Source organism: Lepidochelys kempii, chromosome 2 (assembly GCF_965140265.1).
Source record: "Lepidochelys kempii isolate rLepKem1 chromosome 2, rLepKem1.hap2, whole genome shotgun sequence".
Taxonomy (NCBI): domain Eukaryota; kingdom Metazoa; phylum Chordata; order Testudines; family Cheloniidae; genus Lepidochelys; species Lepidochelys kempii.
This window is the reverse complement of record NC_133257.1, coordinates 212,038,540-212,063,710: the sequence shown is the minus strand read 5'-3', so window position 1 is coordinate 212,063,710 and position 25,171 is coordinate 212,038,540. Positions and strand designations below refer to the sequence as shown.

At 40.6% G+C, this 25,171-nt stretch overlaps 1 protein-coding gene across 6 annotated transcripts; it reads right to left on the bottom strand.

Moving 5' to 3' along the window:
• Positions 1–271: 271 nt before the first annotated feature.
• On the bottom strand, positions 272–24,746 carry TMEM196 (transmembrane protein 196). 6 transcript variants are annotated; one of them, XM_073329539.1, is made up of 5 exons: positions 24,400–24,746; positions 7,112–7,168; positions 4,261–4,515; positions 2,280–2,353; positions 827–883 (listed from the first exon to the last, which is right to left on the bottom strand). In XM_073329539.1, exons 1-5 carry the CDS (start codon positions 24,562–24,564, stop codon positions 877–879), a joined length of 558 nt encoding a protein of 185 aa, XP_073185640.1. In that variant the 5' UTR covers positions 24,565–24,746; the 3' UTR covers positions 827–876. The 6 variants fall into 6 exon arrangements, with proteins under 6 accessions (XP_073185641.1, XP_073185643.1, XP_073185640.1 ...); XM_073329541.1 differs by having other exon boundaries at positions 24,418–24,746; XM_073329543.1 differs by having other exon boundaries at positions 24,404–24,495.
• Positions 24,747–25,171: the final 425 nt, after the last annotated feature.

Below are 25,171 nucleotides of genomic sequence, written 5' to 3'. Positions count from 1 at the left end.
ACCATTGCTTCAATAGCCCCCAGGGGCAATTGTAAGCATGCAGACTTGCCAAGGTGCAGTTCTGCCCTAGCCATTCCACCATTCCACCCTCACCGTCTTCCAGCTTGTTTGTGCTCCACCCCCTATTAAGGACGTTTTGATATTTTGTGAAAATATGCAAATACAATGATCCAGATTAACATCTTTCTAACAAGAAAAAATGAATTATTCTCAGTTTTAGATTTCATTTTATTTGTCATCTATTATGAACAAATTACGAAATATACTTCATTCACAAATTGGAAATATTTACAATTTCTTTACAACAAGGCATTGTTGAGGTTTTGATTTAAGGAATTCTTAAAGCATTCTGTCTTTCAAAACAAAGACATCAGTGTTGTTTTCAGCACTCTCATCTTTCACTCATTTGGACTCTGCATGTGTAATGCAAGCTTTTTACAAGTCTAATTTGCACTCTCTCCACTGTACAATCTTCTGGTTAAACCCTCTCCATTTAAATGGTTTTTTTTTAAAAAAGTCTTCATGAGAAGAAGAGTCTGAAAAGTCTATCTCGAGTGCTATAATAATTCTGGAACATTATGCAGACAAAAAGAAAAAAAGGAATAGAGGTGGAGTGAATAAATACTGTATATCCACAAAATCCTTGGGAGAGAAATTTCAGGTATGTTTCTAAAGGTAAATGCAGCTGTGCTGTTCTGCAGTTCTGAAATTCTAGCAATAAAAGTCAAGACTGTTTCCATTTCATATCAGTCTCCTGGTGTCTATTTGTTTGTCCTGAAGAAAATCATAAAAATATTTTTCCCTTTAACTTTTAAATCTTTTCATACACTCTTCCATTATAAATCAGCTGTGGTCCTCCATTGCTCATATTGTCTGTCATTTCCTGTAACAAGAATAAAAAAGGACTGATCAAAATTAAAATTATTTTATTGATCTTGAAAAAGTATTTACCTCATGGTCTAGTAAGTATTTAACAAGCCCTGAATGTCAACATTCAGTGAAGCTTTTATCTTTTTTTTTAAAAAAAATCACATTATAAAAAGAAAAATCACCACATTCTTTTCACGTGAGTTGAGTTCTTACGAAAGGTGCTAGACTGACTGCCCTAGAGACGGGCATTCTTCATCCACGGAACAGATATGCAGCACAAGTGGCAGCAGTGCAAGCTTCCTCACACTGTCCTGCCACTGTGCTTCCACTCATACCCGGAGGGCACTCTAAGCAGGAATGAAATGGTAAGTCTCCATGTCCATGGAGACCTTGGCCTCTCTGCTAAGATGCCCCCAAAGGGTGGCAGTTAATGCGAGCTCTGGAAGTGGTTATTGTGATGTAGATACTGATCTGCTGAGGTCACCAAAGCCATTTCACATAAACCATCAATCAACCTCTAGATCAGTGATACTCAGACTAAGGCGCCAGAGCTGCAAGTGGCTCTTTAATGTGTTCTTTGCAGCACATGATATTAAAACACAGTGTGAATTGATTATTACCCAATTTAAGTTATGAGCCAATCAGGATGCTTTTACTAGGCTATTAACCAATGGTAGTTGATAAAATAATAAATAAAGTTGATAAAATGGGCAGTCATTTTGCTGTGAAAATAATATAAACTAAATAGTTCCAAGTCATACTGTTCAAATATGCATATATGGTACTATAGTAAATGAAACAATGAATTCACACTACTGTGGCTCTTTTGTGTAATGTTGATCACTAATTTGGCTTCTGAACCACTGAGGTCTGAGTCTCACAGCTCTAGATGATAGTAATGCTCTGTCAGTTGGGTTACGTGTGAGCTAGTGACCACGAAGTGAAAGTCTCTGTTTCCCATTTCTATCACTTTAATTTATTGCCAGCATTTGCTATTTGAATGTACTTATAATTTCAGAATGAAATATTCACAATCATTATTTTCCTGACATGTCTATTCTAAACAATAAAACCATAGTTAAGTTTAAAAGCGGTGTTGGATTTAAGGCATGAAGAAGCATATAAATTAGATGTGATGTGAACTTACAGTGGGTACATCCAAACAAGATTGTTTGGATGTCTACAACTAGAGTGAATATTTTAAATACTTGACTTACTTCCAAATCACAGCACTCCACCATGTAGAATTATTTCACTGACTGTTAGTACCTTTCCCGAATGCAGTACTTTTGGGAGTGACATCACAGCATCAGCCAACATTGATTAACTGAAACTATGCCTTCCTCTTAGAGGTGGGACTTTCTGAAGTGACATGACATAACATGGTAGCTGCCTAGAGTTCAGCATACCTTGGAGGTAACTCTGGTGTCGGGGGAACCACCGGGCAGCTGGGCAGGTTGATTATTTCAATACCCCTCAATCTCTAATATAAATATAACAATTATACAATAAATATAGCACAAACTTATGCACATATAGTACATGTCTATATTACTGTATCAGTATATAATATACAAAATATTATTGTATATAAAACACTTTAAATATATGTTTGATTAGGGCCTAATTTATTATTAATTTTTAAATTGCCTTCCCTTGTTTTAAAAGACATGCCCTGGGCTTAATGTACTTTGAAAGATTTGTCCTTCAGGCATGGTCTTTCTCTACTCCTCTCCCTGTTCTTATCTTGCATAGGGCCTCCTCTCTGTCCTCTTCTCACTGTTGATGCAAGAGCCTTCTTCTTTGCAGCTCTTACTACCTTGAACAGTCTTCCTGTATCTACCTCATTGACTTTGTCTTGTATGAAATTTATCTTTTCTTCCCCTTTAATTTATTCTCTGTACATTATTTTAATGTAGTACCTACGCTATTTAACTCTGTAAAGATTTTGTGAAAGAGTGTGCATGAAAGATACTATTCGAGTCAAATTATGTTTTATTATCATATTAGAAAGTACTGCATTAGAGATTATTATTATAATTGGGACATTTAGGAGGTGCATTTGACTGTTACATACAGAATTCTAAAGAAATAATGAAGTTTAGTCATATTAAAGCAATATATAATTGTGGCAATTTTTTAAAATGTAGCAATATTTTCTTAACATTTTTAGGTGAGTCCAGGCTATAGTTCTGCATGGAATCTAATCTCAGTTAAGAAAGTAGTGAATAGTGATCAGGCTGAAAAGTAGCCATTTTCCCTTATTATATTTTTCACTGTTACATCACATTTTATCTAAGAATCTCACAAAGCTTTACATATATGAATTAATGTACCTCTGCGGGAGGTGGTATATATAATGCAGGCAGGTGAACAGGCACAGAGCAGATTTGGGCAGGGTCACACAGTGAGTCAGTTGTAAAGGCATGCATAGTACCCGTGTTCCTGACTCCTGATCCCCTGCTCTATAAACACTATACCTCTGGAATGAAAGGAATAGGGCACCCTGCCCTTATAGAAGCCCCAGTATCAAAATGAATATTTCACTCCCAGGGCAAGAAGCATATCCTTACACTAATGAGATTGCTTTAAGAATTCTATATTCCTCATGGCCAACATCTTCAACCTTAAATTTAAGGCACATAAATCCCTATTTAGGCACCTACATTAAAAAAACAACAACATTCTTTTAACCAGTGGAAGCTGTAAGTGCTCAGTACCTCTGAAAACAGGATTATTTATTTAAGTGTCTAAATATGGATCTAGGTGCTTAACTTTAGTAATTCAGGTTTGAAAACTGTGGCCTTTGTGGTTACATAGCCTGCTTTTTAAACTGAGTATGAAGGGAGAGGAAAGAATTGATTAAATCCTGGAAACATGAAATGATGTGGGTGCAGAAAGCATTCTGTGCTTTTTTCCCCAGTACAATACATGATAATTCATATAACTAAGATTTTCAATTATTTATGAGGTGCTATATTTAGAAGCGAGGCCTTTGAATAGCTATACAATGGAATTATGTTGAAAATGGATGTATTTCACTGAAATGGATGTACTGCAAAGATGCATCACCTAAAAATAACTACATATACTGCAACAGAATAAAGCTTATACAGAATGGTAACATTTTATTTCCCAGAAGCTCTTCCTCATATGTAGTTGAAAATTGAATGAACTTAGTGCCAATTATTTCATATGTTAGAGAGACAAGGTGGGTGAGGTAGTACCTTTTATTGGACCAACTTCTTAAAAGAAATTACCTCACCCATTTTGTCTCTCTATTATCCTGAGACCAACATAGCTATAACAACACTATATAATTGCATATGTTAACACATACAGTTGCTTTGTAAGAAAAGCAGACCAAATAAGGAAAGGCGCCCAACTCACTTTCTCTGCCATTTCATGGGAATGATGCAGGGAATGCTCCCTTTCAGAGAACATTCTCCTTTGTTCATAGCTGGCTAGCCGGCAAGTGAGCCAGGAAGAAAGTGTGCAACCTCCAATTCCAATGCATGCAAGAGACATGGAAGTAAGATGCAAAGAATAGAGCGTGGAGGACTTCTTTGTCAGAGCACGAAGGAACTGAAAATTTAATATTCCTCCAATTAGTCCGCAGATGCAACAGGCTGAAAAAAGGATCATCTGTTAGGAGAGAGAAGAGAGGCAATGTCACAGACACATTCAGAGATTACCGTCACAGGCATGTTCACTCAGATTGAAAGTTAGCCTGACTATAATAATAAAATTTAGTGCTTCTATAGCACACATAATTTAAAACACTTTACAAACCTTAATTACTAACCCCAATAATGATTGTGTCTAGGAAGTAAGCATTATCCATATTTTAGAGATGAGGCACAGCAAGGTAATGTGACTTCCCCAAGGTGATGGCTGATCAATGGAAAAACTGGACTAGGATTCAGGCCTCCTAATTTCCTTCCAGTTGTATATTCAAAACTCTAGCCTAAACTTCAAAGGCCTGATTTTGATCTTAGTTAAATCAGTAAAGTACAGTGAGATCAGACTCAGACTCCATATCTGTGCCATTTATTTCCTCTGCTTGAGTGCAATGCTTTAGTAGAATTGCTACTGAATCTCTCCTGCTTGTCTGTGCCCCCAACCCACCCCTCCTGTTCTAATCTCTTCAGGTCAATTTTTGCAGTTTGGTCCTGGCCTCCTTGTTTGCTCCTCCTGCTGCTTTTGTGCAATCTGCAAATGTAATCATGGTTGAATTTAAACAAGTGAAAAAACTGACAAAGAAAAACCTGAAGCAACCATACAGGGTGCAGTGAAGTGCTACTTTTTAAGTTTAGCTGGTCAGAAAGTTCTTCTAGGGGTCCCAGAAACATCTAAACTGGGCTAAAAGTAGCAGGAAGTGTCACTGCTTGAAGACAAAGATATTTTACCACAGTGATGGAAGCAACTTTGTGGAGCTCCTGGAACCGCTCCATGGACCACCAGTACTCAGTGGATCATTGCTGTGTGCCAATGGGATGGTAATTTTAACAAGAACATAGTTCTCAAACTATTGTTCATGGTCCACCAGTAAAGGATTGTTTCTTTTGATCTATGAGCCCACCAGATTTGACAAAAGAAATGGGGGTTATAAAGATCAGGCATGGTTGGGATGCTCCACACAATAAAGAAGTCCTCAGAGTTTTTAAAAAAAGTGACAGTCACTCTTATAGGAAATTGAATAGTTCACTGACTCTCAAAAGTAACCTTAGAGAGAGTGATTCTTCTTTCACTTATACTAGATTTACATGAGCATATCTCCATGGAGTTAGTTCCAATTCACTCTTGTGTACATAAGAGAAAAGTCAGGCCTATAGAAAATTAAAGCCAGTTTTAATACTGAAATAAACTTAAACAATAAATAAGCTTTAACACTGGGCTTTATAATAGGATCATATTTTTAACAGATAAAATATTTCTGCAGTTGCTTTTGTAGCAATTATACCATCTGTCTGCAGTCAGAAAGATTATTATACTTCAGAGTCTTATATGAAACAGAAAACATCTGCAATTATTTTAGAACTGGTTTATTCATGACTCAGTTTGAAATTAAAAACAGTGAACAGCTAAAATTTCTGGGATCAATTTGGCACGGTAACCCTGGGGCCCAATCCTGCACACACATATTATTACTTCGCAGGAATGGGGTCCTGGTCAGAAAGGCCCCAATCCAACTCCGACTGAAGTAATTCAGAATCATTCAATTGATCTTAATGGGACTTGGATCAGGCTCTTGTTTAGCCTAACCAAAAGAAGGTTGAGGGGAGATATGATTGCTCTCTATAAATATATCAAAGGGATAAATACCGGAGAGGGAGAGGAATTATTTAAGCTCAGTACCAATGTGGACACAAGAACAAATGGACATAAACTGGTCATCAGGAAGTTTAGACTTGAAATTAGACGAAGTTTCTAACCATCAGAGGAGTGAAGTTTTGGAATAGCCTTCCAAGGGAAGCAGTGGGGGCAAAACACCTATCTGGCTTCAAGATTAAACTCGATAAGTTTATGGAGGAGATGGTATGATGGGATAACATGATTTTGGCAAATAATTGATCTTTAAATATTCATGGTAAATAGGCCCAATGGCCTGTGATGGGATATTAGATGGGGTGGGATCTGAGTTACTACAGTGAATTCTTTCCTGGGTATCTGGCTCATGAGTCTTGCCCATATGCTCAGGGTTCAGCTGATTGCCATATTTGGGGTCAGGAAGGAATTTTCCTCCAGGGCAGATTGGAAGAGGTCCTGGAGGTTTTTCGCCTTCCTCTGTAGCATGGAGCACGGGTCACTTGCTGGAGGATTCTCTGCTCCTTGAAGTCTTTAAACCATGATTTGAGGACTTCAATAGCTCAGACATAGGTGAGAGGTTTATCGCAGGAGTGGGTGGGTGAGATTCTGTGGCCTGCGTTGTGCAGGAGATCAGACTAGATGATCATAATGGTCCCTTCTGACCTTAATATCTATGAATCTATGAGACAGGCATAACTACAGGGGCTACATTTTTTGACATGACTTTATAGACCATTTTAAAATGTCCTCCTTTTGCTGTGTTAACAAAAGGGCTGATTGTTTTTCTTTGCCAGCCTGTGTTTACTTTGCATTGAATTTTGTTTATCAGCAACATTTTGGAAATGAAGGATGATTCTATGGTGAAGAGTTCAAGTTACAGCAGTTTACATTTCAAGTACTTATGCATAATGCATGCAGTGCAAAAACTTACGACAAGTCCAGATTTTTTTTTGGCACACAGTATTCCACATATACCACAAAGCAGAAACTGCAAGGAAAAAAATACCAATTATTTTATAGTCTAAGGTCTTGAGCTAGATTAAACTTTGCTCTGTTATTGCAGTGGGGAACCACAACAGAAGGTTATACAGTTGTTACCATTGTCAGTGTTTTTATTACAAACTTTATGTTTCAGGAAGTTATAACTCATTGCAGTAAACACATTTATCCAGGAAGAAACCAGGATGAGAAGTCAGTCTGAGGGTGATGGCTTATAAAAATAGCAAAAATTAAATAATGTCTGTTTTTAAACTATGAGGATAAACAAAAAATGAAAAACAAATGTTACCAGTGTAAGATGCTTCTTTTACCCTCGTATTGCTCAGATATTAAATTTGGCAAGTCAGTGATCAGCAATATAGAGCAGGTATTCTGATACTTTAAAAACATATAAAGTACTTATCCCCTCATTCTACAAATTGAACCACTCAGGGAGCCCATGTGGGTAACACTGTAGTCAGTGGGCCTCAGCACAGGAGCAGAAGTTCACTTGTGTGAATTAGATTGCAGAATCTTGGCCTAACATTTGAAATAGCTGCAATGAATATACAGTGACAACTGTTTATAGCCTGTTTTGGCATGCATATTTCAGACATGTAGCTGTCTGACACACCATAGAAAGGAGCCTTTTCTTTTTCTTTACGCAAATTTAGGGCTCATAAATGATTTTTGAATGAATCCACTTTAGCTCTGTCTGTGCCCCTTTTGCTTTCTGTGAATGGCTTTTCCTGCCCCCCTATATGTGCATGTTAACTCAGGCTTGCTCAGGGAACCAATGGGAGTACAGTTCCTGAGGGAGCTAAATTGACAAGGGCCAAAGTGTAAGGTGGGATAAGTAGTCGTGCAGAGGCACTGGGCCTTCTTTGAGTCCCTAACATCATTAAGAGATTTCCTTGGCTTTCCTCACACCCATGGGCTAAGAGGGCTATTCTTTCTTCTCTGTGCTCAGTGAGACTAGCCCTACTACATCACAGAAAGACTGGGAAGAAACTACATAGGTTTAAAGCCATGTACATTTCCACCCAGCTTTTGCACTTGGGTGGGGTTTTCCATGGAAAACCTTAATTTGGCCCTTAATGGGGATGAAAACATCACAAGACAGACCTGGCCCCCTACACAGTCAGTAAAAATAATGTTAACTTTTAGAGTCTGTATAAACTATATCATATATGTCTTATTCCCTCACATAATTTTGGCATATTAAATATTTCAGTTGTTGAGTGGTTGCAATACACAGTTGGAACAAAAAAACCCCCAACCCTTTATTAGGTGTTTGCACACAGATGAGCACAAAAAATCAAGATCCTTAATTTTTGCACTGAATCAGTTGCATACAGTAGTAATAGCTAGATTTTGTTTGTTATTCACTAGTATACTTAGCACAGGATATATAGGCTTCATGCCAGTCCATATATGCTGGCATGAAGGGGAAATGTGGAGTGGGTCAAGTAGCAAGCTATTGGATCTATGTTTACATTAATGCAATGGCTGGAGGGACTGCAGAAGTTACTAAACCCCATAGGCTGGGGCATCAATTGCAGGGATAGTGAGATGATTCACTATGGCCCCCAGGCCTGTCTTCCCCTCAAGTTGGGGTGCATTTCAGACTTCTAGCTCTTGAGCAGGATACGTGCATAAAACTCTTTTACTCAGATGTTACGTGGGATTTTAGAATTTCACTCAAAATTCTGTCATTATAGATTAATTTCAGTTTATGGCATACTGTATTTCATATTTTCACTGTCGATTAATCGCAGTTAACTCACACGATTAACTCAAAAAAATTAATCATGCTAAAAAAATTATTCATGATTAATCACACTTTTAATCACATTGTTAAACAATAGAATACTAAGTGAAATTTATTAAATATTTTTGGATATTTTTCTACATTTTCAAATATATTGATTTCAATTACCATACAGAATACAAAGTGTACAGTGCTAACTATATATTATTATTTTTATTACAAATACTTGCACTGTAAAAATGCTAAACAAAAGAAATAGTATTTTTCAATTCACCTCATACAAGTACCGTAGTGCAATCTCTTTATCATGAAAATGCAACTTACAAATGTAGATTTTTTTTTGTTACATAACTGCACTCAAAAAACAAAACAATGTAAAACTTTAGAGCCTACAAGTCCACTCGGTCCTACTAGCCAATTGCTAAGGCAAACAAGTTTGTTTACATTTACAGGAGATAATGCTGTCTGCTTCTTATTTACAATGTCACCTGAAAGTGAGAACAGGCATTTGCATGGCACTTTTGTAGCAGGCATTGCACAGTATTTACGTGCCAGATATGCTAAACATTCATATGCCCCCTCATGCTTTGGCCACCATTCCAGAAGACATGCTTTTCATGCTGATGATGCTTATTAAAAAAAAAAGTGTTAATTAAATTTGTGACTAAACTCCTTGGGGGAGAATTGTATGTCTCCTGCTCCGTTTTACCCCGCATTCTGCCATATATTTCATGTTTCAGCAGTCTCGGATGATGACCCAGCACATGTTGTTCATTTTAAGAACACTTTCATTGCAGATTTGACAAAACGCAAAAAAGGTACCAATGTGAGATTTCTAAAGATAGCTACAGCATTCAACCCATAGTTTAAGAATCTGAAGTGCCTTCCAAAATCTAAGAGGGATGAGGTGTGGAGCATGCTTTCAGAAGTCTTAAAAGAGCAACACTCCGATGCGGAAACTACATAACTGAACCACCAAAAAAGAAAATCAGCCTTCTGCTGGTGGCATCTGACTCAGATGAAGAAAATGAATATGAGCAGAACCCGTCACTGGCATGGATGCATGTCCTCTGGAAGGGTGGTTGAAGCATGAAGGGACATATGAATCTTTAGCGTACCTGGCACGTAAATATTTTGCAACGCCGGCTACAGCAGTGCTATGCAGACATCTACTGTCTCTTTCAGGTGACACTGTAAACAAGAAGCGGGCAACATTATCTCCTGCAAACGTAAACAAACTTGTTTGTCTGAGCGATTGGCTGAACAAGAAATAGGACTGATTGGACTTGTAGGCTTTAAAGTTTTATATTGTTTTATTTTTGAATGCAGGGTTTTTTTATATAATTCTACATTTATAAATTGCACTTTCATGATAAAGAGATTGGATTACATTATTTGTATTAGGCGAATTGAAAAATACTATTATTTTATTTTTATAGTGAAAATATTTGTAATAAAAATAATAATATATAGTTAGCACTGCACACTTTGTATTCTATGTGGTAACTGAAATCAATATATTTGAAAATGTAGAAAACACCCAAAAATATTTAAATAAATGGTATTCTATTATTCTTTAACAGTGGGATTAATCATGCTTAATTTTTTTAATCATGTGATTAATCATGATGAATTTTTTTAATTGCTTGACAGCATAGTTTTCACATATAGTGTTTTGTGATTCTCAGCATCCACACAGAAAATATAAACAATTCTTTGTTCAAGATATTGTAATAAATCTCATCTAGTCTTGATGACTAAATAATGTAAGCAGACTAAATAATGTTGTTTCCTTCTAATGGTGACTCGACAGGAGTAAAAGGAAAATAATGCATAGAGAAAGAGCATTTATGGGTTATAGCAAGCTTATAAAAAGGATCCGGAAAATATAATCAATATAATTTTCAACATATAACTAGCAGATTTTAACTACGTAAAAAGCAAAACTCCCTCTATTTTCAAGCAGTGTATTTCACGGTATAGATCAGATTGGATGGGCTTTCAAAACTTTTGCAACATTGGCCTAATTCCGGTCCCACTGAAGTCAATGAGAGTTTTACCATTGACTTCAAAGGGAGCAGATTTAAGCCAATACCGAGCACTTTTGAAAATCCCACCCATCATGACTTGACTATTACAATTCATAGAATCATAGAATATCAGGGTTGGAAGGGACCTCAGGAGGTCATCTAGTCCAACCCCCTGCTCAAAGCAGGACCAATCCCCAATTAAATCATCCTAGCCAGTGCTTTGTCAAGCCTGACCTTAAAAACTTCTAAGGAAGGAGATTCTACCACCTCCCTAGGTAACGCATTGCAGTGTTTCACCACCCTCCTAGTGAAAAAGTTTTTCCTAATATCCAACCTAAACCTCCCCCACTGCAACTTGAGACCATTACTCCTTGTCCTGTCCTCTTCTACCTCTGCGAATAGTCTAGAACCATCCTCTCTGGAACCACCTCTCAGGTAGTTGAAAGCAGCTATCAAATCCCCCCTCATTCTTCTCTTCTGCAGACTAAACAATCCCAGCTCCCTCAGCCTCTCCTCATAAGTCATGTGTTCCAGACCCCTAATCATTTTTGTTGCCCTTCGCTGGACTCTCTCCAATTTATCCACATCCTTCTTGTAGTGTGGGGCCCAAAACTGGACACAGTACTCCAGATGAGGCCTCACCAATGTCGAATAGAGGGGGATGATCACATCCCTAGATCTGCTCGCTATGCCCCTCCTTATACATCCCAAAATGCCATTGGCCTTCTTGGCAACAAGGGCACACTGCTGACTCATATCCAGCTTCTTGTCCACTGTAACCCTTAGGTACTTTTCTGCAGAACTGCTGCCTAGCCATTCGGTCCCTAGTCTGTAGCTGTGCATTGGGTTCTTCCATCCTAAGTGCAGGACCCTGCACTTATCCTTATTGAACCTCATCAGATTTCTTTTGGCCCAATCCTCCAATTTGTCTAGGTCCCTCTGTATCCTATCCCTGCCCTCCAGCATATCTACCACTCCTCCCAGTTTAGTATCATCCGCAAAATTGCTGAGGGTGCAATCCACACCATCCTCCAGATCATTTATGAAGATATTGAACAAAACCGGCCCCAGGACCGACCCCTGGGCACTCCACTTGATACCGGCTGCCAACTAGACATGGAGCCATTGATCACTACCCGTTGAGCCCAACAATCTAGCCAACTTTCTACCCACCCTATAGTGCATTCATCCAGCCCATACTTCTTTAACTTGCTGACAAGAATACTGTGGGAGACCGTGTCAAAAGCTTTGCTAAAGTCAAGAAACAGTCCATCCACTGCTTTCCCTTCATCCACAGAACCAGTAATCTCATCATAGAAGGCGATTAGATTAGTCAGGCATGACCTTCCCTTGGTGAATCCATGCTGACTGTTCCTGATCACTTTCCTCTCATGTAAGTGCTTCAGGATTGATTCTTTGAGGACCTGCTCCATGATTTTCCAGGGACTGAGGTGAGGCTGACTGGCCTGTAGTTCCCAGGATCCTCCTTCTTCCCTTTTTTAAAGATGGGCACTACATTAGCCTTTTTCCAGTCATCTGGAACTTCCCCCGTTCGCCACGAGTTTTGAAAGATAATGGCCAATGGCTCTGCAATCAAAGCCGCCAATTCCTTTAGCACTCTCGGATGCAACTCGTCCAGCCCCATGGACTTGTGCACGTCCAGCTTTTCTAAATAGTCCCTAACCACCTCTTTCTCCACAGAGGGCTGGCCATCTATTCCCCATGTTGTGATGCCCAGCGCAGCAGTCTGGGAGCTGACCTTGTTAGTGAAGACAGAGGAAAAAAAAGCATTGAGTACATTAGCTTTTTCCACATCCTCTGTCACTAGGTTGCCTCCCTCATTCATTAAGGGGCCCACACTTTCCTTGGCTTTCTTCTTGTTGCCAACATACCTGAAGAAACCCTTCTTGTTACTCTTGACATCTCTAGCTAGCTGCAGCTCCAGGTGCGATTTGGCCCTCCTGATTTCATTCCTACATGCCCGAGCAATATTTTTATACTCTTCCCTGGTCATATGTCCAACCTTCCACTTCTTGTAAGCTTCTTTTTTATGTTTAAGATCCACTAGGATTTCACCGTTAAGCCAAGCTGGTCGCCTGCCATATTTACTATTCTTTCGACACATCGGGATGGTTTGTCCCTGTAACCTCAACAGGGATTCCTTGAAATATAGCCAGCTCTCCTGGACTCCTTTCCCCTTCATGTTAGTCCCCCAGGGGATCCTACCCATCCGTTCCCTGAGGGAGTCGAAGTCTGCTTTCCTGAAGTCCAGGGTCCGTATCCTGCTGCTTACCTTTCTTCCCTGTGTCAGGATCCTGAACTCAACCAACTCATGGTCACTGCCTCCCAGATTCCCATCCACTTTTGCTTCCCCCACCAATTCTTCCCGGTTTGTGAGCAGCAGGTCAAGAAAAGCTCCCCCCTTAGTTGGCTCCTCTAGCACTTGCACCAGGAAATTGTCCCCTACGCTTTCCAAAAACTTCCTGGATTGCCTATGCACCGCTGTATTGCTCTCCCAGCAGATATCAGGAAAATTAAAGTCACCCATGAGAACCAGGGCATGCGATCTAGTAGCTTCTGCGAGCTGCCGGAAGAAAGCATCATCCACCTCATCCCCCTGGTCCGGTAGTCTATAGCAGACTCCCACCACTACATCACTCTTGTTGCTCACACTTCTAAACTTAATCCAGAGACACTCAGGTTTTTCTGCAGTTTCGTACCGGAGCTCTGAGCAGTCATACTGCTCCCTTACATACAGTGCTACTCCCCCACCTTTTCTGCCCTGCCTGTCCTTCCTGAACAGTTTATAACCATCCATGACAGTACTCCAGTCGTGTGAGTTATCCCACCAAGTCTCTGTTATTCCAAGCACGTCATAATTCCTTGACATCACCAGGACCTCCAGATCTCCCTGCTTGTTTCCAAGGCTTTGTGCATTCGTATATAAGCACTTGAGATAACCTGCTGATTGCCCCTCATTCCCTTTACTTCAGGCTACAATCAAAAGCCATTCCGTTGCTTGCAGCTAGTGCAAAATGTAGCAACATCTTTGCTTCCTGAACATGTAATATCAGCCTTACATTCTGCCAAGAGAGTAACAGAAGACTTACAGATTCACTTTGCTCATGTGGACTGGAATCCATTAATTGGAAAGATCTGCTATTGATTTACTGTCCTTCCTAGACATAGCAAGCTATTTCTCAAACCACCATGTGATGGTAGCATCAGTTCATCTTGAACCAAAGGATTAATGTAAATTTTCAGTGACAGTCCAATGACTAAGAAATGAGCCACCACTGCAGGTCTACCTTAGCCCTTGTGATGTTCTCTAAAAAGATATTAAACAGTGCTAAGCTGCCCTAAGCTCTAGTGTCTTTTACCATATCAAGGGAGTTTTATCAACATAAATGGAGCAAAGAGTGTTTTGTGATTAAGGCACTGGGCCAGGACACAGGAGTTGTTGGTGTCAGCTCTGCAGTGATTAAGGTACTGCCACAGACTTCTGGTGTGACCTTTGACAGGTCACGCCATGTCTACTGACTATATCACAAGCATGCTGTGAGGCTGCATTTGCTAAGGTTCATGAAGCATATTTTGATGCTGGGATGAAAAACACTTGCTGAGTGTACAGTATTATTATTATTATTGTATTTTTGGATTGTTGTGCATCACGCTCAGTACATTTTCAGAGGAAGGGATTGCCCAATAAATAGAATAATGATTATTTATGAAAGTCAGTTATACCCAGGATGAATTTGGTCCAATGTTTCAGGCAACTTAAAATCCTATGAAAATGTATGACTAAGTCCATCCCTCTTTTGTCTGATGTGGCGTATCCTGACCCAATGGAACTGGTGCAAATCTGCTGCACAACGGGAGTAGAGGGATTTAGGGACCTTTCTCAGGGAACTGCTACTCTAGCCTATAGAACTCCGTTGCCTCACCCAGCTCAGAAAACCCCAGAAAGCTTTGGAGAGAATGGGACATCATGGGAAATTATGTAGTTGACTCTGTCCAGTGCTGTCTTACTGGCAAACCAGGCACACACAATTGGACAGTGCCCCACCGTGGAATTATGGTGTATTCCCATATATTTTCTGGGTTTTTTTGAGGACTCAAAATTACTGACAATAGTGGTGTACTGTACGTGGGAGGCATGGGGCCATGTGTACTGAAAGCAGGGCTTGTGTGCAGTTCAGATTGGAAATAAATCTAATGGGTTTGTTTTGATCTGTCATTTGAACTCTTAGGTTTCACAATACTGCCAGCTGGAATGCAACATTTTCTGTCTTGCTACACTGTGTCCATCCATTGCTGGCCTCTAAGACTTCATCTTCACTAAGATATTTAATCTTGTTTAAACTGGATGTTTAACTATGGGGCTGCTGGGTGCAGGGTTTCCCACAACTAGCTGACTGATGCTGAGCATGACTCATCCTTGTTTACACTTATCAGCAAGGTCAGCATCTTGTCATTTTGATCACTCCATTGTTAAAAGTCCTGTTTAGATATAATTACATTTCCTAGCGGTGACAATAAGCCATAAGAGGATGGATGCAGCCATGCAGCACTTGCCGTTCAACTACTTCATACCATTTCCCCTTGCTGTCCTCTCTGATTCACTACAAAGGATTCAAACACTTCTTTGCCCCATGAGGGAATGGGGGTTAGCCTGAGGATTGTGTCGTCACCACTAACCCCTCTGTGCTGGTACTGACTGAGCCCTGTAGAGCATAGACTGCAACTTGCAGAGAATGCATTGCCCCCTACAGTGGAAACACAGTAAGGTCATTGGCTGGAGCTGTACAACAATACATACTCATGGACAGAGAATTTATCCTCCCGGAGGCAAAGGCAATATCAAACAATTGAACTTGCATTTCTAAAGTTGAAATATGCATAAAGGGGCACTGGTGCAATGATAGTATAGGCCTCCTATCTACCTACCTCCTTTTTTAATCTAAAGTGTTTTATATATTGCCTTTCCCCATAATACCTAAGCTCCTTACAAAAATGAAATGACTCAGTGCCCAGATGTACGCATCTCAGGCTGAGGAAAAGTATAAAATCTTTCATGGGGATAAGTCAAAGGAACCAGCCTTGAAAAAACAACCTGAGTAGCCAGGCATTGAGGGAGGGACCTTCAATCAGCATTAGTGGCAGATTTAACAGTCAGCAAGGTCAGCAAATGCTTACTGGGCGCCACCTGGTCCGGGCCCCCCATCTCTTTCTCCCACATGCCAGTGGCAGAGGAACAAAAAGATGGGTCCTAGACCAGGTTTTTATTGTGGGCCTGCACATGTCATCACATGTCCCACATTCAAATAAACTCTAACTTCCCTCATCCCCCCCCACTCGTCCCTGCTTCTGCATCCCTGCTCTGTTCCCCTGTTGCCCCATCTGCCCAGGTCCATGCTGTGCCTTCTGCTCCCTCTAGCCTGGGTCCTGCACCAGTGCTCCTACCAGCAGAACGATTGCCACTGCTCCCACCAAAGCCACAACTCCTGCTGAGGGAGCCAAAGCTGCGAACCACCACGGCTGCTGCCACCAGAACTAGAGTCAGAGCATCTAGAAAGTGCAGCACACTGGTTCCTGCTGCCCGCATTTGAATTTGCCCAGGCAAAAGGAGAGGAGGAGGGGCCTCAACCAAAATGGAAGCTCTGCTATTGGCAATCCCTCTAATCAGAATTCATGGCAGAGCCACCATTTTGGAGGCTCCCTCCCTGGGCAAATTCAAATGTGGGCAGTGGGGGGCAGAGCACTGCTCTACCTAGAGGTTCCAGCAGGCTGCAGACAATGGCAGCAGCCTGTGCCGCATATATAGTGCGGTCGAGCAGCCCTGAGTCTGCAGGGACCCCCGAAGTGCATGAGCCCCTGAGCAGCTGCACCAGCTATTCCTCTGCCATTGCCATCTGCCCTCTCCCCTGGCTTGATTCTGGGGTCCCACTCTCACAAGTAACTGAGTCAGTCACCCTGGCTGCCTCAGAGCTGATGCAATTGTCTAGCTTGCATGTGTCTAACACTGCCCCTGGCCAGCAGCCCCCATTTTTGTAGGGGTCCCAGGGGACCCGCGCCCACCTGCAATGCCTTTGCAAAATCCCACAGCCTTTGAGCATGCCGATAATAGTCAAAGTTTCTTACCCCATCCTGTAGTTTGCTTCCATAGCTTTTGAAATATAGTTTTCAATACTTTGAAATGTAGTTTGCTTCCATAGCCTCCCCTTGCCAAGAGGCACTGAGAGGTATGTGGCTGCCTGCTTTAGCCTCTCCCCAGCCCCACAGCACTCTTCCCAGCCACCCCCACTTTAGTTCTGCATATCCCTGCTAGATTCTGCACAGAAAAAACAACATTTTTTAGGATTACCCCACAACTAAAGGCTAAAGTAAGCAGCACAAAAATATGCTTTATTTAGGCCTATACTCCCAATTTAGTTATTCTCATACTTGAAGGTACCTGAAAATGAAAACCATAAATACAAATACAAGTCTGGTTTTAGAAAACACAAAGGAAAAAGAGCTTTTGTTATTATATACTGCCTCCAAAGAGCGAAGCAGCAGAGACTTTCGCTTTGTAAACTTCCTGATCAGCTCAGGCAGTCTGAAGTAGACAGTCATGTGCAAAGCCAGAAAACTGAACTCACTAACATGAAAGAAAGAAAATCCTGATATTTAACTGTCTTGACTTTTTAACTGAAGAAAAGAGAGAAAGAAGCTGAAATTCCAGATGGGTGCACTGACCAAAGAAAGGGTCTGAAATCACTAGGGGCTCCTATTTTGAGTAACATTGCAATGCAATGGTAAAACATTCAGAGTGTGGATCATGAAGAGCACAAAATCCACACAAGCAGATAAGGAAATCAACTCAGAGGAAAAACAGGAAGAGAGAGAGAGAGAATCCATCAGGTAGGCAGATCAAACAGAAAAAAGGTCAGCCATAAGAAAACAGGAGATTATAAACAACCAACCCTGCCCTCCAACTCAAACCTATAGAAAAGAAAAGATGTTCTCAGAAGATCTCAGCAAAGCATATTGAATACAATGGGGAGATTTTCAAAGACACAGTTGGTAGTTAGGCATTTAATTCCCATTAACTTTCAGTGGGACTTAGGTGCCTAATTACCATTTGTGTCTTTAAAAATCTCCCCCTATCAGAAAATTAAAAAAAAAAAATAAAGAACCTATTCTGGTGATTCAAATTCCAACACAGTCATGAATAAACACCCAGCTTGCCAGGGGCATAAATTCCGAGATCTAAAACTCATTGAAGACAATAAAAATATTCTCATTGACTTCAACAGGGTTTGAATCAGGCCTTAATACTGAATGACAGAATAAATTTCACTGTATACCATGATTATTATTGTTTCACATCAGATGTTTCATTCAGAGTATGTAAGTGTTCTTGTGTACATTTTTCTTTCCTTTAAAAAAAAAAACAGAATCAGAAGATTATTTCTAGTTTATCAACTAAGGCCTCAGATCTGCAAAGAATTTAAGAATGTGTTTAAGTCCATCCCTATTCAGCAATGTTCTTAAATATGTGCCGAACTTTAGATAGATGCTGAAGTTCCATTGGAGTATGAAGATTAGGAGAATGGTCTACTGGAAAATCTTGCTGGAGGGTTTGAACGTAAAAGGAAACCTGTTAAATCTTCAGGGGCAGATCCTCAGCTGGTGTAAACTGTCATTGCTGCATTGAAGCCAATGGCTTCATTAAAAATTTACCCCAGCTGAGCATCTGCCCTTCAGAATTCTGTGTTCAGCTTAAGGATTTGATTCTGCTTACATTGAGCTCATTCTTTTCAACAGGAGCAGGCCAAAAACATGGTTAGTCTGATGAAAATATTGATTTTCAATAAGTCTAGGAACATTGGGGAAGTTCCAGAAGACTGGAAGAAAGCTAATGTTGTACAAATATTAAAAAGAGTAAATGGGATGACTTGCATAATTATAGGCTTGTCAGTCTGTCATCAATCCCAGGCAAGAAGATAGAATCCTGTATCAGCCACTCTATTAATAAAGAATTAAAGGAGGGTTTATTAATCAATGTTAGTCAATATAGGTTTATGGAAAATTAGATCTTATCAAATTAATTTGGTATCTTTTTCTGATGAGATTAAAAATTTGGTTCATAAAGGTAATAGCATTGATGTCATATACTTAGACGTCTGTAAAGCATTTAACTTGATCTCACAGAACATTTTGATTTAAAAACTTCAACAATATAAAATTAACATGGCACACATTAAATGGATTAAAAACTGGCTAACTGATAGGTCTCAAAATGTAACTGTGAACGGGGAATCATCATCAAGTGGCTGTATTTTTAGTAGAGTACTGCAGGGACCAGTTCTTGGCCCTATGCTATTTAACATTTTTATCAATGAACTGGAAGAAAACATAAAGTTATCATTGATAGAGTTTGCAGATGACACAAAAATTGAGAGTGTCAAAAATAATGACGTGATCAGATCACTGATACAGATTGATCTGGATCTCTTGGTAAGCTGGGCACAAGGAACAATATGCATTTTTATATGGCTAAATGTAAATATACATATAGGAACAAAGTATGTTGGCAATACTTACAGGATGGGGGACTCTGTTCTGGAAATCAGTGACTCTGAACAAGATTTGGGGGTTGTGATGGATAATCAGCTGAACATGAGCTTCCACTGTGATGCTATGGCCAGCAAGGCTAGTGTGAGAAAGGGGATTCTCGAGTAGGAGTAGAGAGGTTATTTTACCTCTGTGTTTGGCCCTGGTACAACTGCTGCTGGAATAATGTGTGCAGTTTTGTGTCCACAAGTCAAGAAGGATATTGAAGGTTCTCAAGAAGGATTGGAAAGGGTTCAAAGAAGAGCCATAAGAATGATGAAAGAATGAGAAAACACACAGACTTAGGGAGTTCAATCTACTTCACTTAACAGAGAAAAAGTTAAGGAGTGACTTGATCACAGTTTATGAATACCTGCATAGGGAACAAATATTTGATAATGGGCTCTTCAAACTAGCAGACAAATGTATAACAAGGTTGAATGGCTGGAAGGGTAAGCTAGACAAATTCAGACTAGAAATAAGGTATACATTTTTAACAATGAGCATAATTAACCTCTGGAACAATTTACCTAGGGTTATGGTAGATCCTCCATCACAGGCAATTTTTAAATCAAAATTGGATTTATTTTTTAAAAAATGTGCTATAGAAATTATTTTGGGGAAGTTCTATGGCCTTTGTTTTACAGGAGGTTAGATCAGATGATCACAGTTGTGGCCTTGGAAACTATGAATCTATGAAAATGTAATGCACATGCTTAAATAAAGTAGCAGCACATCTGCATTTTGTCCACATGTTAAATAACACTGTGAACTGTTTGAGTGTTCCTTTGAAATAACCCTTTAGTCTGACTATTCTTTTCCAAAATAAACTAGGCAAGTAGTCAGCACTGACAACGAAAATTGGCAAACTTTCATTTTTTAAAATTACAGACCACCAACATTGATTAACAGTCCAAACTTATCTCTTACTCTGTGAAATTTCCATACTGACTAAACTGCTTTTTTGAAAACCTGGGAAATAAAAAACTCCCTGTAATCATGTATTCCAGGTGTCAAATTGGAGCAAATTCGTATAGCCAAATTATAAATGACAGGTTTCAGAGTAACAGCCGTGTTAGTCTGTATTCGCAAAAAGAAAAGGAGTACTTGTGCCACAAATTATAAATGGTTCACATTGGAGGTTCCTAATGGAAAGGAAGACTTAGGTGTGCAATAATCACAAACATGGAAAGATTACCTGTGTTTCTATAGAGCCACTGACTGACACTCTTGAGAATGCGTAACACTTACAGGTGTTTTGACATTTGTCTTCATGAGTGAGAAAACTATCATTCCTGAGTGTTGTAGCATAAGGGCATCATTAGGTGTCTCACCATGAGTGAAAATAAATGGCATATTTGACTGAAGACCTGGTTTGTGTGTGTGTGTGTGTATATGTGTGGTGGGGATGGGTGCTGGGACTGGGGCTGAGTCTGATTTACAATAAAGCTCTTTACACCATCTTAATGTACATTAGAATCAGGCCCATATATACTTGAGAATTATAGTTATAAATATACTTTATATACACACACACAACTTAAGATTTCTTATTGACTATAGTACATTTGACAACATTTAACATTTGGTTGTGTTATGTAGGAATATTTTCTGAAACAATACTGTTTTGATTTTTCTTTTGTGCAGCAGCCATTGCAATGCATGCTCTCAGGTTCATTATACTTGTGTGAGAGTAGTTCAGCATGCTCATGCTAGTGGTTGATTTGTTTCTATGCTAAGTCAGACAACTGAATTTTAAGTGGTGGGATTCAGAAATGTAACATGATTTCTACTCACTTGGAGAAACTAACTATAGCAGGTGGAATATATCATGATAAGACATGCAAAACAAATAGAAAAAAACTCCAGAAATCAATAGTATGTCAACTGTATTAGAGGATTTTGATAACCTTGCAGCCACCATAATATTTTACAAAGAGCACAGATAAAATTATATATTGTATGTGTAGTAAATAAATTAGATAAACATCTATTAATTAGATAGATTGAACGATCAGTCATAGACAGAGGTGTTTTCGTTTGGATCTTTTTCTCTACTAATTTTCTTTACCTTAATAGGGGTCAATTTCATAAACTATGAGAACAGGGTAATTAAATGGGTGGGATGATAAATTTATAATATGTTTTCTCATGTATTTTAAATAGATGAGTACCTTAATTCAGGCTCATTCACATCTTTCTTTTACTTCATTGCCAGCTATTCAGGTCCTTTGGGCTCGATGCTGCACTGTGCAGAGCACGCTGGTCCCAGTCGAGCAAAGCACTTAAACACATGCTTAGATGTAAGTATGTGACTAGCCTATTGACCTCAGTGGGACTACTGACATGCTTTAAGTTAGGCACATGGTTAAGTACCTTGCTATCGGGGTCATAAACAAGACAGCTGTTATTAAACAAGAAAAACTATTTTTTTAACAAGAGGGTTAATATGGTTTAGACTCAACATTATTACATTCTATAATTGAAATGATAATGTCATTTCAATACTAACACATTTTAATCTTGATTGCAGCTGCATGCAGTTGCTTGCATGTATATGTGTACATTATACCTGTGCAAATATCACATTTCCTGTAATAATATTACCTGAAAATGTCACGAAAGACCTTTGATCCAGTTCTGACCCCACTTATGTAGGCGTCACTCAGCGGAGGCCCAGTTTCTCCTGTAAGCTGATAAAAATGAGGGTTACTATGGAAACCTTAATTCTGGTGTTTGTGGATTTTAAATCTCACACAACATGATAGACAGATACAGATATAATGTGTGTGATTTAAAATCCACAAACACTAGAGTTAAGGTTTCCATGGTAACCACATCTTCACTGGGCCTTGACTGAGTTACATCTATGTAAGTGAGGACAGAACTGGGTCAAAGGTCTTTCATTGCACAGTCAGGTAACATGACTGCTGGAAACATGATATTATCCAGCTTATATCCAGTGGTTTACCCTGTGGAGGTTCAAAGTAATAGTTCTCCTTCTCCCTTTTACCTTCCCCACAAAGGGAAAATCTTGATTCCAGAGCACTGAATCAGAACACAGTTACTTTGTGTGACATACAAAGAGCCTGAACCTCTGGTCCAGCCAAGATATGCTTAGTAGGAGACCCAATGGGGAGGATAGACAGCTCTATACCACTTTTGGAGCACCACAGTCCGGAAGCTGGCAAGAAGGCAGGTCAGCTGCCAGGGCTAAACCCACTACAGTTGCTCTAGTTTGTGTCTAGTTACGATAGAACATCACAAAGAGATGTTCTATCGGCCACAGATTTTTAGAGAGGAGTGGCACTCTGGCCACTCCCTTTTCATCTGCCACACCGCCAGCATTTCCCCTGTGCCTCGCTACGTCCCCTAGACCTCGGAATCCTCAGTAGGCTGGTTAAGCCATCTTTACAGAGGGCCTTAAAGGGGTGCAGCTGAGCGGGAGGATCCGGCCCAAGATTTCTACTTTTACATTCCAATTAAAAGCAATATAAATACAATCCTTTAGCCATTACAGACAGCAGAATAATTTGCTGAAAGGCATATTATAAAGAAGCAAAACCAGTCTATTTAAAAGAAGACAATTATATAGGCAATATACATTATTTTGAAATGATTTTCAATGGTAATTTTTTATTACTTGAGGTGAAATCCTGGCCCCCATATAAATCGATGTCACAACTCCCATTGACTTCACCCTCTGTCTTCAAATTTCTCCTTAACCACAGCTCTTTGAGCAATCCTGGCCACTCTATTTTTTTTTTAAATCAGAAATCCCCCTTTAGCTGCGCTATTGTTGGTAACTCTCTTACCTGTTATCAGGTGTGTTGTATTGTCTTTTGATTGTTCCTGTCTGAGGCAGGAACTGTGGCTCACTATGTTTGTACAATATCAGGAATATTTACAGCACTATGTACATACATTTATTTATAATTATTAGTGCCAAGGATAATATTACATTAATCCTTTTGGTAGAAGAGACCTGTAAAGATTACCTGAGGCTTCATCAGTGGTGAGTAATCAAGAGTTTTCCTGCTTCTTATGAAGTAAAAAGTAAACGGTCCCTTTAGCAATATAGTTGTTTAATCATAATCAAATAGCCCTTTAGAGTTTAAACATGCTCACTTATGTTTACCCTGGATAGTCCTTATTTGCAAGTCTTGGCTTCATCAGTTATCATACTGTTTTTGGAGGTGGGCACTTACTAGACAAAAGGCTCAAATTGAAAATAAAATATATCAGATATGTTCTGAGAGATGGCGCTTACAATAAAAAAGCTGTCGGAGGGGTTGGGGGAACACGGGGGGATGGTAATTGTGCTTGCCCAGATTTTTTTATTTTTCTAGCTAAATGCTTCCTAGAAGCTCAGATTGTCCCTGATCCTAAGAAAATGTTGTAAAGCTCCAAAAACTCTTTCATTTTTTTTTTGGGTCCCCCAGCAGCTCTGGAACGCCCTGGCCATTATTCTAAAGGGGCCCTTAGCCCTTCCTGCCCAATGACAGGGACTTTTGGCTTTTACAAGCAAAACTCCCCGTTGGTTTCAGGTTTGCAAGCTATGGCCCAACCTTCCGAACACTGGAATCACACAAGCGTCCAGGGAGTTCACACGGGGGGGGGGGTCAGAGAAAGTTCAATTACTTGCATACAAAAAAAGAGAAAAGAAAAAAAAAGGGGGGGGGACCTCTCCGAAAGTGCAAATCCTACCCATGTGCGTGACCAGTGCACAGAGCGAGGCTTCCAGCCCGGCATGCATGAGGGGGGGGTTGCATGAGGGGGTTTGTTCACACAAACGGATCATCACCACACAGAGTTAAAGAGAGAGTGAAATGGCTAACGTACACACACCCCGCTCCATACCGGAGAAGAGTCTCCCAGCTGAGGCTTATGCTCCGCAAGGACCAGGCTGAAACTGACCGCCCCCACGGCCACGCTGGAGACCCCCAGTCCTATCTCCAGCACGGAGAGCACCAAGAGGCTCCCAATGGTGTGGCTGCTGGTGCACATCCTCGCTGGGTCATCGTTCCTTCCAGCTCAGCCCGGAAAACAAACCATCCGCCTTCTCTCCGGCGCCTCCCTCCCTCGGGCTCCCCCAAACTTTTCTTCCCCCTCCTTAGCGGCACAGCGTCAGATCCGCAGCTGGGGGGCCGGGCATCCCCAAGGCAAAGGCGGCTTTCCTCCGCCACCGGACAGGAGAACCCCGCCCTCCCCCTCCGCACCTCCCCACCAGGCAGCCTCGCACACAGGGATCCTCCCGTTGGCAGATGCCCGGAGCCCGGCAAGTCGCCGCCCGCCGCAGCTGCGGCCAGCTGGGCCAATCCTCCGGCGCGCCTGGCGAGGCGGCAGGCTCGGAGCTCTCCAAGGTACCGCCGCCTCTTCCGAGCCCACCCCGGGGTCACGCGCCGGCGTCTCCCGCAGCCTCTACCGGAGCGCTCGGCTCGCCCAGGGATGGAGTGGGGCTTCTGACGGGCCCGGCCCAGGCTCCCTCGGCTGTCCCCGGGCTGGAGCTGTACTCCAGCGCCTCTCCCCCGCTCTCCCAGAGGCTGGGGAACGCAGATTAAATTCAGCACCACGCTCCACTCGCAGGCTGTGTCTCCTCCAGAAAAGTCGACCT